Source organism: Oenanthe melanoleuca, chromosome 1A (assembly GCF_029582105.1).
Source record: "Oenanthe melanoleuca isolate GR-GAL-2019-014 chromosome 1A, OMel1.0, whole genome shotgun sequence".
NCBI lineage: Eukaryota > Metazoa > Chordata > Aves > Passeriformes > Muscicapidae > Oenanthe > Oenanthe melanoleuca.
In genome coordinates this window covers 12,649,486-12,663,282 of record NC_079334.1, presented here as the reverse complement: position 1 = coordinate 12,663,282, position 13,797 = coordinate 12,649,486, and the positions used below count along the sequence as shown (strand labels likewise).

The window sequence follows — 13,797 nt, the reverse complement described above, 5'->3', positions numbered from 1 at the left end:
TTTCATTTGTCTGAGAAGAAAAAAAAAGCCATGAAACCTGAAAACATCTACATTGCAAGCCACTCGGAATGCATAATTGCATACATTAACCCATGTATAACAACTGTGTTTTACCTAGTTCACTTTGTTCATCAATAAAAGAATATAAAAATCTTGTTCAATCGAGTGTTGTGTATTAAAATAGATTTGTATAGTACTGCACAGTTTCTCCCGGAGTTGTGAAAATGATCGAAGGGACTATGCGTTGCCTAGTGATGGGCAACAAAAAAAGCCAGTCCCTCATGTATTTATTTTTTAAAATTAAAAACAAAAAAGGCTATTCGGCACCATGTGATATGCTGATGTGAGAGACTAGCCTTGTGTCCTGCTCTGGTGGCTTTCCATAAGTACCTGTTGTGCTAATTGATAGAGAACTCATAAGGACAAAGACAATGGCACTGGGGACTGTGAGTTGAGAAAACCGGGGTGTCCATCACCACCTTCCCAGGCAGCTGCAGGAGACCAGGCAGGACCCTGCAGAATCAGGAAGACCAGCTAGTAAAACAAGCAAGTGCACTGGGATTTTCTCAGGCTAATGCTAAACACTTCCCAAATACACTAAAATTCAACAAAATGTTAAAAAGGAATCAAAAACAAAATCCTCCCAAACCCTTTTAATTTTCCATGCCCTGGCCCTCCCCCAGAAGTCTTGAGTTTGAGTCTCCAGTTTGAGAAACAACCCCTTGAGGCAGCATTTTTTTCCTGCACCATTTCAGCAGATATTTCTACAAAAAAACCCCAACCAAATAATCAAAAAAATCCAAAACAAAACAAAAACAAAAACAAAAAATATAAATGTTACATATCTTTAACAATAAAAATGCAGTACAAAAATGTTAAGTTTTTTTTTTGGCATATTATCTGTACTGACAAGAAACAAAAAACCAGAATATTTATTTGCTTTTTTCTTTAAAAAAGAATCCAAAATTAACAAAAAGACAGAAAACCACAAAATAATCTATTTAAAAAATGAAACCCAAACTGTCAGGGATATCCACTGTTATGGTTGATGCTAAACCTTGCACAAAAACTCCATGAGAAAAATATACTGATAGCAAAATAAGTAAAAAGGACCTGCAAAAGGAGTTTTACAGTCATATTTTTAAAATATTTTGGAACACATATACAGAAGCATCAGCATGAAAATACTTCAATATTTTACTAGAAATGCTAACTTCATACAGTTTCTTTATTTAAATATTTGCAATTCTCAAGTCTAATAATACGGAAAAGAAAGATCTTTTGTTTCCAAGGCTCTGTGAGTGTCTGTGATGCTGTTCTGGTCACAGCGACCCCATCTCCAGGTCACCTGAATCAATGGAGCCAAACTCGTTCCTCTGAAATCCGTGTCAAGTGCTAAGTAGCTCAGATTCTGGTTATCTCACTGATTCCCCCCCACACACATAGCTTTCAGCCCAACTACTTCTCTAATACCTCACTAACTCCTCTCCCCTTAGAACAGAAAGCCTGTCTGCTGCCACAAAAGGCTATCCTGTTTCCTATCAGCCATGCTTTTCCTGTTCATCCTCAGTCATAAGTACATTAAGGCCAACATAACAAAACAAAATGTCATAAGCACTGAAGGTCTTGGCAAATACGGAACCGCAGCACAGCCCACTCTGTGGGAACCTGCTGCCACAGTGACCTACAAACTGTGCTGACTGGTCTGCAGGTCTCTAAGTGTATCAAAACTGAGATTGCTCCTTCTGTCATTTGTTCCAGTTTCATCTCTTCTCTGCACAAAGTTTCTCATTGCCCCTTCCTTAGACCACGCATGGCTGACTCTTGTCAGTTGTTGCCCTGGGATGGCTGCAAGGCTTTGTGCATGGCAGCAGAGGCAGCAGAGGGTTTGATCCAGGGTATGGATAGCAGGGAGGTGGTGGTGGTAGTTGTCATGGTAACCTGAATCATCTGCTCATTTTGTATCAGTCTAATGAGGGTTTTGAGACGTTCCAGTGATGACTGAGTCCCTTTCTGCTGGGCCATCAGGCTGGTTTTTAGCTCTAAGCATTTCTGTCAAATAAAAGAAAGGGAGAGAGAAGGAAAGGCTGAGAATACATTCAAAGTGGTGTCAAACATCTCTCCAAACATCCTTTGGTGCCTTGGGTGCGCAGTCTGCTCAAATGAAGTATGTTCTCCTTTGGGGAAAGCAAAACCACAGCTTAACAAATGGAGTAATCAGCAGTGCTGCACACATTGCAACAGCTGTCTGAGGGAACAATATTCTTCCCAGGCAAAATGCATTTTGAGGATGTTTCTGACTCCATCCTCTAGATAGCCTGGCAGGAACATCTTCTGCACTCCACAGAGAGATGCCTGGCATGGGAGTGTAATAGCTGTGTTACTGAAGATAGAGAAGGCACCACTCTGGTCCCTCACTCTTGCCAAAGGATCCTGATAAATGCTTGGTGGGTGAACCTCACCAGGATGCATTTCATATGTGCCACACATTTCAGGGAATAGGCACTGTGAAGATGCATTAATCTCACTGAACATGATATCAACATTTTTTCAGCAGAAAACTTTGCTCCAAGACACAACTGTTACACCAGAGCACTCACAAGCTTTCATCCCTCAGGGTGACAAAACAGCATCTTTTGAAATAAAAACCTCCATGCAAATGGACACAAGAGCAGGAGCTAAACTAAGGCATCCCAAATCCTCCATTTCTCCAAGAAGAGATGGAAAGAATCAGTAATTCTCCTTTCCCTTCTCAACCATGGACTGCTGCATCCAGCACCCCATTCTTCTGTGAGGGACAGACCCACACCCTGAGTCTGTCTGTAAGGTGAAAGGGGACAGTGGCCTCTAATACCTGTTTTCTTCCTCTCAGTGTGCTCAGGATTCTGACCAAACTGATTACTTGTCTGCAGATTGCTCCTCTTTGACTATAGTAGCGACTGCCCAGGGGTGGGGCTTCTCCAGTCCTGGGGAATTGGGAAATGCTCACTTGAAAATCAACTTGTCTGGAAAGCAACTGTGTGAAGCTGCTCAGAGATTGGTTTAGAGAGATGAAATTTCAGATGAAAGATAAATTATGTTCTGTTTTTTACCATTGCAGCTGTGGGGTGTATGAGAATGTTCTTTTTCATATAAATCTCTGTTAAGGTGTCAGAATGAAATTGCTCTGTGCTGGTACATCTTTAATTTATTTTCTCCTTTCAAGTGGATCCATTTTCAATAAATGTAATCATTGACTGATATTACCATTTAAATAAGTGTTGCCCACTGAAATAACCTGATTCTGCTTAGGTAGAAATCTTACTGATTTTGACAGCCATGACACACACCTGGTAGCTGACAGCTTTTCTTTCCAAATTCCTCAGCTCACTGCACTCTCCTACCTACTACATGCACATGTGGTTCCATTAGTGCTATGCACATGGTCAGGGAATATACAGTGATGCCTTTTAATAAGTTACTGCTTTTCCTTCCACTCTGTTTTACATGACAAATATTTTAACATGCCTCCTCTGGATAACTGCAATGGTAAAACAAGTGGTGACCAGTTACTCCTGCAGCTGCCACTTTGATTTTTCTTTCAAGGTAAGGAATTGTCAAATATTTATTGAGGCTGCCATGCAAACTGACAGCTACCTCTCAGGAGGGAGGTAGCCCCAGATAGTTCCTTCAGCCATGAAGGGTGGGAATTAGGCTTTGAATTCAGCCCATTCAGCCAGAGACTGCTCCTCATAGCACAACATGTACGGAAGATACCTCCAAACAACATTGAGCTTTGAAATTACTTTGGACAGACAAAATAGCCCATGTCCAGTCATGGAGAGATGCTACAACATTCAGTAAAAATGGTTAATTCCACTTAATATCAAGAGGTTTGAGCTCATGGATAAGCAGCTACCACTGGAGTACACGTGTGACTGAACTTTTCACCTAGAGGATGGAAGTTCCTTGAAGTCATTGAGTAGCTCAGAGCTATAGATGCAACTACAAGGAAGGCAGCCATGGCTATTTGTGGAGTTTTTTGTGTGTTTTGCCACAGGAATTCAAGTGATTTCTCCTCCTTTCGCCTGCCAGAGTGGCTTGCTTTTGTGCATAAAGAAAATGCACTTGCACTTCCTCAGAGAGAAACACATTCACTCTTGAAAATCTATTGCTTGGGAGCTTGAATGATTTTCTAGCCACAAAGTACCATTTTTCTGGGCTTAAATTCTTTATAAACATCTCTTCAGGAGACTCTGTGTCCCAATCAGGTGTCCTACCTTCACTGCACTGTTGAGAAGTCGATCTTTTTCTTCTAACTGTCTATGCTCACTCTTCAGCTCACTGCTTCTCTTTAATAACTTTCGCTTCTCTTCTTCTTTGACTGTGGAACAATAAGATTAAGGATGCAGAGGTTAAGAAAAGGATGTGCTGTGTGCTTGAGGACAGAAAGCAGAAGCAGGTATTTTGCATAGTGAGTTTAAGGTCTCATTAGCCTTTTGTCAGCAGGTACAGCCAAAGAAATCTGGAGTTTCTGCTTGCAGGCATTTCTTCACTAAAACAGTGGTCAGGCATTGGAAGGGGCTGCCTAGGAAGGTGGTGGAGTCCTCATCCCTGGAGGTGTCCATGGAACAACTGGACATGGCACTTAGTGCTCTAGGCTGGTTGAAAAGGTGGGATGAATTACAGGTTGGACTCAATGAACTTGGAGGTCTTTTCCAACCTAAATGGTTCTGGGGTTCTGTGCATGTGTCTATGTCAATGGTTAGCACACAGGATGACAACTCAAAAGGTACAGTGCACCTTTAATGTGAATTAAAATTCATCTTTAGACCACATGTGATCCTGGAGGTCTCCAAGAAAGAGGTGAATGGTATTTAGGAAGAGGCCAGCTCCTTGGAACGGCAATAGTTAGTGACCCTGGCAGAAAAGCACAATTATAACTGTGCCAGACCTCCATAAATGTCCTTACAAATATGATCTAATGCTCCAAACAGCCTATTTTAACAGTGCAACAGGGAATTAAAAAAAGAATAATGCTCAATGCACAGCTGTCAGACAGCACGTGACTCAAGCAGCTGCCATACTACACTGAAACAATTAGAAGTTGGTATTGTTGTGGTGCCTGGGACACTGGTCTGGCATTGTGCTCCACACCAGAGCCAAAGACATGGCTCTGTTTATCCTGTCTCTGCCTCACAATGATTCTGCCTCAAAATCCTGTTTTCAGCACTGTTCCAGGGAAGGCACCAATTTGATGACAGCTTCCTCCAGAGGGTGAAGCTCCTGAGAGATCACTCTCAACTTCCTTACAGAGAGAAGATGGCAAAGGAGCAGACCAAGGGAAAGGGGAAAAAGTCTGCTCTCCCCAGTCACTTATGGCCCTATGACCTACACCATCAGACCTGGGAGCATTGTAACACTACTTTGATATTTCAGCTAAGGACTCAAATGGCACTGCCTACCATGAACAGGAAATCCCTTGTCAATGGCTGAGTTAATCCCTACCTGTTTTATGAGTAACATAGGAGTGAACAATAGCCAGAGTTCCAGTCCATGGCACATTGTCATCTTTCTTTAACACCTATAAGCCCAGGAAACAATAAATGGTTAGGATTCAGAAAAAACCACACATTAATATTTGCTCCAGCCTTGCAGGATCTTGCAGGGTCTTGGGTCCTTGTCTCAGAACATAAAAGTGATCTTAAGGCTAAGCACAAGGAACTCTGTGGCATAGAATCTACACTTTAGTGACACTTTAGAGTTTTAGTAATTTTTTCTTACTTGTGCAATCAGTATTATTCACAGCAACTAGACAGTTTAGCATATGTCACATAGCTGTGATAAACAGTTGTGTGTAACAAATGTGATTTAAAGAAAAGGAAGTTTTCTCCTCACACCTTTCAGATCCAGTGGTGAACAGTGTCCTCTTCTGACACTGCCTCCCTCATCTCTAAGATTTACATTCTTTGTCTGGCTACATGCTAGTGGCATTACTGTAAAGAAAGGAGCTGAAAGAACTGAAGAGACATTTAAAGAAGACAATTCTTAGCAATTGCAGGCAAGCTACAGCACTCCACATATGTTCTAACTCTAGGAAGGTGAGAAATACCAGAAATCAATACTGCAAAGTGCACTGAAAACCTCTCAGTACTTCTTTATCCAATGTAGTCCACTGAGCTACAAGCATAGGTTAGATTTGTTTAGGGGTACACAAATTCGAGGTGTCTCCCATTTTCCCTTCTTGGTACACCATGCTCCACGTAGCTTACCTTCTGTTGGCACTTTGGGCAGACCCAGAGCCCTTTGGGTGCAGTTTTGAGGGGTGGGTCCAAGCAGTTGAGGTGATATGCTCTGGGACATGTGCCACAGGGCTGCAAGTTAACTCCACACTTGCAAGCAGTGCAGTGTTCATCGTGATGAATCTCGTTCTGCAAGAGAAGGGTGCCCTGGGTAAAGTCAATCCATTGAGAACTTCTCTCTATACAGCATTCAAAGCCTCTACCGCAGCAGACAGGCTCCTTCAAACACGAAATCTAATTGTCAAAAGGACCCTGACAGACACAGAAGACAGAAATAATAGATATATGATAGCAACAAATACAAACAACAAATGAGCCAGAAGTAAGTTTCATAAATTGAAACAGAAACATAAAACCTGACTAATCAAACACAGGAGAGAGTTGACGAATATAGCCAGATTGTGACATAGGAATTATTTTACTTTTTTCTTTGCCAGTGTGTTACTACAACACGTATCCCCATGCATGGCTCTGTCCTGGATCAGAGTTAATGTGGGGATCACTTGTCCTTCATGCCCAAAGCAGAAGGAAGCAAGCAAGAAAAGGGGTCTGGGGAAGAAGCACAGTTCCATGTTTCATGCCCATTGCCTCAAAAGGCAGCTGGGGAAACAGGAGGCTGGAGCAGAGCCTTGAGCTATATACCCTTTTTTGTGAACTCCTCTGGACTCTTTCTCCCTGACACTAATTGTTTTCTGCTCAGACTTGCTCTGACAACCTTTCTCCAACAAGACTGATTAGGGCTTTGTCTGAAGCAATACATAACATGAACTAAGACTCATCAACAAAGTTACAATGTCATGTAGTAGATTGTTATGCTAATCTGGTGGCAACATTAATTATTCTTTTTAATAGAGGAGACACTGATTTTGAAACTCTCATGCCTTGTGAATCATTACAAAAAATCAAAAATTTCTTACTGGCTTTGCAGGAAGTAGAACAGTAATTTTATATTTTTTAATTCCAAAACCATGTTTTCATTTTTAGGAATAGTAATTAAAAATTACTATTAAATTACTATTAGTAATTAAATTTCATGGCAGTTTTAGACAGGCTCGAATTCTAAACCAGTCCTGTAAAAAAATCACTCTCCAAAATATTACTCTTTATAAACTATGCGCTCAAAGGATCTTAATTTTAAGCACAATGTAAAGAGATTTAATCTTTACAAACTAGAGTGGTTACTCATTTTTCTTACAAAATTTGCATTAAACTCATAAATCTGCACTAGCAATTTTTCAATCAGTGGAATCAACAAAGGGACTAAACATGTCTTGCATGTGAAAGCCCAGGAGTTCATCTCTTTGAAATTCTAGCTTAAGGACTCAAAGATTTATTTAAGTGGGAGAAGAGAATACTGCAATTAGGTAACTTGAGAGTGACTACAATGATCAGAAGCAAGCACTGAATACATAGTGATGAGAAGGATACCTGCTAATACACAAACTTTGCCACACATACCTTCCAGAATGGATCCTCATTTGCTAGCATGTAAAAGAAGGGCAGAAAACAGATTAGTGGAAAATATCTTGCTGTAGTAGTAGCTAGTTCTCAGCTTTGGGAGTAATTTTAATCAAGATGTGGCGTGGGAGATCAGGACATTGCAAAAAATTAATGCAGGCAAGAAAGAATATAAGATCAACTAGTAGAATTAGCATTTGAGATTTAAAAATGTACATTGCAGGAATCCCATGTCCAAAAGTCTGATGCTAAAATGTCATAGTATTTGACATTTTCTGAAATTTTCATGCAGAGGATCTCTCCACGTGCCAGTAGTCAAAAAGTCTTCCTAAAGGACCACAGCATGCTGGGTGTTGAAAACGCTGGCCCTGAACCAGCAATGTACTTAACGTGGAGTATGAAATGGGTGCCTCCAACTAATCTTCAAACACAGATTTAAATGTTGAGCTGATTCCCAGACAAAATGGTCAGCTCCTGTGGGAGTGAGCCTGATGGCATCATCAACTCCTTCTCATCAAACCCAGAACACAAATGACCTTTGGATGAACTGAGTCTGTAGTGATGGTATTCACAACCTGATATGAACAAGAACCAATAGAGCTCTCTGGAAAGCAGGCCAAGCCTTCCATTAAAAAATAAATTAAAAATTGTGCAATTCAACACAGTTTTGTCTAAAAATAAAAAGCCAGAAAAAATCAAGAGCTTTATGGAAACTCCACAGTGTGTTTCAATTATTGCTGCTGATTTACAGAATCACAGAATATCCTAAGCTGGAAGGCACCCATCAGGATCATTGAGTCCAGCTCCTGGCCCTGCACAGACACCCCAACAATCCCACCCTGTGCATCCCTGAGTGTGCTGTCCAAACGTTCCTGGAGCTCTGGCAGCCTTGGGGCTGTGACCATTCCCTGGGGAGCCTGTTCAGTGCCCAGCACCCTCTGGGGGAAGATATCCAGCCTAATATGCTCCTGGCACAAGTCCAGACATTCACTTGGGTTCTTGCAAGGGGTTGGAGCACACTGTCCCAATGAAAAACACTTAATGGACAGGCCTTTATTTGGATTAAAGTGGAGACAACCAAACTGATATTGCTCTCCTGTCCTCCTTCAGGTCCCTCTAATCAGAATGGGAATACAGCTGTCCCATTGTGATCCCTCTCATCAGATTCACCTGAAGTCCCCTCCCATTGTTACACACTGGTTTTACACACTGATGTGTGCACAGGCATGAAGATGTACACATCAGCAGGCCTCACACACATGTGGGAATTGGAGCTCGAGAATAAAGAAACAGCTTCACCTAACTTGGACAAAGGTTATAAATCCCCATGTCCTTTGCTAACAGCACACAGTGCTGCCACTCCTGCACAGAGTGCAAGAACAGGGCAAACACAGTAAATCCAGGAGCATTCTTCTGATGCTGGCAGTTTATGGGCTTCCCTAACCCTGAGCTTGCATCTTCATTTTTATATTTAACAGCCTTTGATCGATTTTTTTTGTTCCATGAATTCCTCTACTTCTTCCAAGAATTGTAGTATACTTTGGCAATGAGTTCCATAAATAATCACAGACCTATAAAATGTGTAGATGTTGCTTCATACCCAAAAATATACACACAAAGATCCACCACTGTGTGACACCATGATTACTCAGGGGATATAAATGTTATTCAGATAAACAGAGACTTGATAATTGTTGACTCCTTTGTACAAATGATACATGTCAGAGGATGTGACCTCATCTCAGATAAGACATTTTAATATAAATGAATCCTGATTAATTAACATTTTGATCAAAATTTACAAGAATTGTCCTCTTCTGTATTTCCAGAAATGACAGTTGTTTCCTGGACATCATGGGGATTTTTTCTAGTTTGTTTATTTGTCTTTTCAGCTCACTTATGCTACAAAGTTTTGAGCTTCTTAAACCATTTCCACTTCCCTCTTCTATTTGCTGAAAAATTGAAATGAGGACAATATTTCTAAAGCAGCACTTTATAAGAGAAGGGACAGGCATCTCTGCACTGAAGCTGGAGAACTTCATCACTGCAGAGCCAAGCAATCTGGGACAGCACCTGCCTTCTGTTCAGCAAAACACCCAGCAAAACAGTGCTGGTGCCAAAAAAATCCTTGCAGAGGTGGGGAATTCTGCTATAAAGAAGTCCATCTCAACATTCTCAGAACATGCAGAACTCCAGCACATATTCTGGAAATAACAAAAATTCCTCAAAGAGGAATTAACGATTAAGGAGAGAGGTTGCTGATTTCCAGGAAGCTCCAACACAGCTGCATCAGTAGACCTCTGTCATTTGCCTACTTCCTTGCAAATAAAATGAGAAACATGTCATGAAAAGAAGGTCAGAGATATCAAACCCTAATTTAAACCCACCAAGGGGCTGGCAGCACAACTTACTTACAATGCCATTCTGTCCTGATTTCTCACATGTGTTTAAATAGGAAAAACAAATGCTATGGTGAGACAAACAATAAATTACAATTTTATTTTTGAAGATAAAACTAAGCCAGGAATAATGTTCTTTCTAGTGGGGCTTACATGAGCCTGGTTTCCTGCTAAGAGGAGAGCCATCATAGCTGTTTACTGTAATAACCTCTGCTGTCCTCTGAGACCAAATACATTACAGGCATATGGTAAGTAGGCCAAGTGTCTGTATCTGGCATGTGAAGTTTTGAAGGCAGAAAGAAGCACCACTCCCTTTCAGCTGGTGCTCCTGTGGTGCAGGAAATCAAGGCGGGGCAGAAAGATGAATCTCAAGCACTAAACATGACACTTGACAGGGCGACCAAGCAAACACTGAAAAACTGTCAAAACTTCGTGTCTCAATTATAATTACCCCTGCAAATGCTCCTAATACTGAAATAATATTTAACTTACAAAAAGGCATCTCTTCCCTTACCTCTAGTGCATCTCAGTATAAAGGCAAAACAAGGGCAAGGACAGAATCAAGTTCCTTTACTGGCTTTGTCTTCTCTTCTGAAATACAAGTTTCTCACTTTCTTCCTTAGAACACTACATGGGTCTTGTCTGAAGAATTAAACTATACTCAACATTCTCTGTGTTTCACTTCACGTCCCAAGTCTTTGTCTTCTCTGTCTTTCACTTTTTTCCCTGAAATGTGCTTTTCCCCATAAGCTAATCATCAGCATCTCCAAAAGGCTCCTCTGAGTTGTTAATTCTCAAGGCATTTACTATAAAGCTTCAGATTTGAAGTTCTTATAAATGCAGGACTGGATGGCATTTTCAACATCATCAGGTCTAGATTTATGGCTCTGCCTCTTAGAATCAGAAAAATTGGTTTTCAGTCCTTGTTATTGCAGCAAAAGTTGTGGGAAATTTCTCCTGCTTGAGGATGGAGAGCAGTTTCTTAAAGCTGGTGGAAAGAGGCAAATGAAAAGCCTAAAATAGTAATTATTTTTCAATATATATTTTTAAGTACTTGGGGTTGGCAACACTACTTTCTTCAATCAGTTCTCTCACTGCATGGTGCTTCAAGTGCCAGAGATCAGATCTTCCACTGATTGCAGAGGCTTTGGATCCATTTCTATACAATTGTGACCTTTAGCTTTATCCTACCATTGTTTTTGCAGGAAAACCATCTATTTTAACTTCATATTAAAACCCAGGGATATTACACAACATAATGCCCTATGGTATCCTGACAGTAACTCTTATGAAATCCTACTAATACATTTTTAACATGTCATTAGAATAGTAGTAGAATAGTAGTATATTCATTTAAAAATATGCTTACCTCTCGTTGAAAGGAACAAGGGGTTATTCAAATAATTCGATGCAAGGCGTTTCCTCTACAAGGGAAAAGAAACCAACCCACGTGTCATTGCAAAGTGCTCTGGCTGTCCCTTACATTTCAGATTATCAATCTCCATGGGCTTACCTCATACCTAACCAGCTCTCCAAAAGCTACTTAGACTGACCACTGACACAGTCAGACAACGAGTTGCATGATTTACCTTTCTAACAAGCTTTTCATAGAGCAGTTTACTGCACATTAGATTTTATTAAGAAGAGAGAAATACAAATTGTAAATGTTATTGATGGGGTTTCAGAATATGTTCTATGGGCTGATAAGAGCAAGACAACTCCAAGCCCAACACCGTCCATAAGGAAAAATTATTGCTGTGAGATGACATCTTTATTTGCATATATAGAAATGGTGATGGATTTCTCGCCTGCAGGAAAAACACTGCTTCCTTTGTGACACCTGCCTACAGTTCAGAGGAGTGTACTGCATTTGCAAACAATGAGTGAAGGCCTTAGCAAAATATTTCCTTTCCAGAAGTGAATGTGCAGGACCTTGAAGAGCTGGCAGTGATTTCATCTGCTGAGATCACCAAACTTACAGAGAGCACTGCAAACCTGTCTGAGATGTTTAACTCATCTAATGTAGCCCATGGCCAGCCTGGTCTACTGGTACAAGCTGTGGTCAGTAGCAAGCCAGGCTTCATTAATAGTCTAGACAACCCCGAACTGTTCCTCTGAGACATCCAATACTTGTGCAGAAGGACTGGAAACAGCACTATTTTCCTCCATTACATGTTGCTAGATTCTTCTTGAAAGAAAATTAGAGGGGTTTTGCTATTAAACTATTTATTCTGTGGTGAACAAACTATTCTCTTATAGATGGGTGCCTGCCAGTCTGTTAATGAATACATGTTTGAATAAATGTTTCTTTCTTCAAAAAATAATCAGCCTGAAACAAGCCTTTTTTATTAAAAAAAAAGGCTACTGAGGGTAGGAAAATAAAATGGTATTTAATTTTTTTAAGAAGACATGAAAAGAAAAAGCACACCATTCAAGAGAAGACATAAGACTATGATCACATTTTTGCAAACGAAGTTAGTATCAGCACTACAAATGCTGAGCTCCTGCCATTTTGAAGAGTGCTGGCAAATAAAAAGTCTAATTTATATGCAATTTCAATTTAAACAATCATGAATTAAAGATCATTCAGTAGACTAAATTAAATTGCACCAAAATGCCTGAAATGCCACAAATACCTCAACTCACTGATTAGCAAATCAGTCTGAGCAGCTAATTGATCAGAGAAAAACCATCTGCCTCCATTTTACTTGAATGGCATTCCCCATGGTCAGTTCTTAATGACAGCTCCTAATGAGGACACAGCTGATCAGCCACAGGAGTCTTTCACAGACATTTCTTTCTCCGTGCCATCCTTCATTTCAGCATATGCTTTTGAGAATAGATATGATGAAGTATGAACTAGGGGTGCAGCAGGCCATCTTCTACCTCTGCTCCAAGGCAATAGAGTTTGTCACAAACACCAGTATCGCTACAGCTACAAAACTCTGCTGCAAGTATTTTAATAATCAGGACAAAAATATCTAAGGAGCTACAGATTTAATGCTAGCAAGACTAAAGTTCCTACTGTGTTAAATACTGCACATATGGGCATCAGTATTTGCACTGAAGAAAATAGCTGAGGAATTCTGAAGAACTTAAGTGCCCAGATCTGCTCTGGAGTATAAAAATCTCCAATGCTTTCAAAAAAAGAACAATCAAGCGACTCAGCAGTTTGACTGCAGCAGTGGGTTTCTTCTCAGCCTCATCTGTTTGCTGTCTGCCAACAAAGACAGAAATCTGAAATACTGGCATACCAGAAATTCTGCATCACTTATGCCTAAGTAAAGAACAATCACTTTCCTTAGTCTTAGAGGACTCAGAACAGAGAAGCCTTGTTTAAACAGAGAACTGGCTGCAACTGAGTTTTATTTCAGTTTCATTTCATTTCAGAAAGTTCAGCCAGTAAACCCAAACTGTGCTGAAATTTTAAAGGTGAATTTTTAATTAGCTGAATAAATGCATATATGTTAGTTTAGAAACAGAAAAAATTCAGAAGAAGTTAAGCCTATTTATATGCTTCTTTTACACCAAGTTTGCAATCCAATATTATGCAGAACCAGATTCTGATACTACTGTAAATGCAACAGTGTACATGTAACAAATAACAGAGATAATCCAGAGCATTTTACTTTTAATAATGAATTATTATATTTATTATG

General features: G+C 40.2%; 1 protein-coding gene across 2 annotated transcripts in view; it reads right to left on the bottom strand.

Moving 5' to 3' along the window:
• Nucleotides 1-888: 888 nt before the first annotated feature.
• The window catches only part of PHF21B (PHD finger protein 21B), a 163,325-nt gene continuing 150,416 nt past the window's right edge, over nucleotides 889-13,797 (bottom strand). For both annotated transcript variants that reach the window (XM_056511716.1, XM_056511723.1), the window contains 6 exons: nucleotides 11,508-11,562; nucleotides 7,740-7,762; nucleotides 6,252-6,410; nucleotides 5,488-5,563; nucleotides 4,260-4,363; nucleotides 889-2,052 (listed from right to left, as the gene is read on the bottom strand). In XM_056511716.1, the coding sequence (XP_056367691.1) occupies nucleotides 1,828-2,052; nucleotides 4,260-4,363; nucleotides 5,488-5,563; nucleotides 6,252-6,410; nucleotides 7,740-7,762; nucleotides 11,508-11,562 (642 nt within the window). In that variant the 3' untranslated portion in view covers nucleotides 889-1,827. The remainder of the gene's footprint in view (nucleotides 2,053-4,259; nucleotides 4,364-5,487; nucleotides 5,564-6,251; nucleotides 6,411-7,739; nucleotides 7,763-11,507; nucleotides 11,563-13,797) is intronic.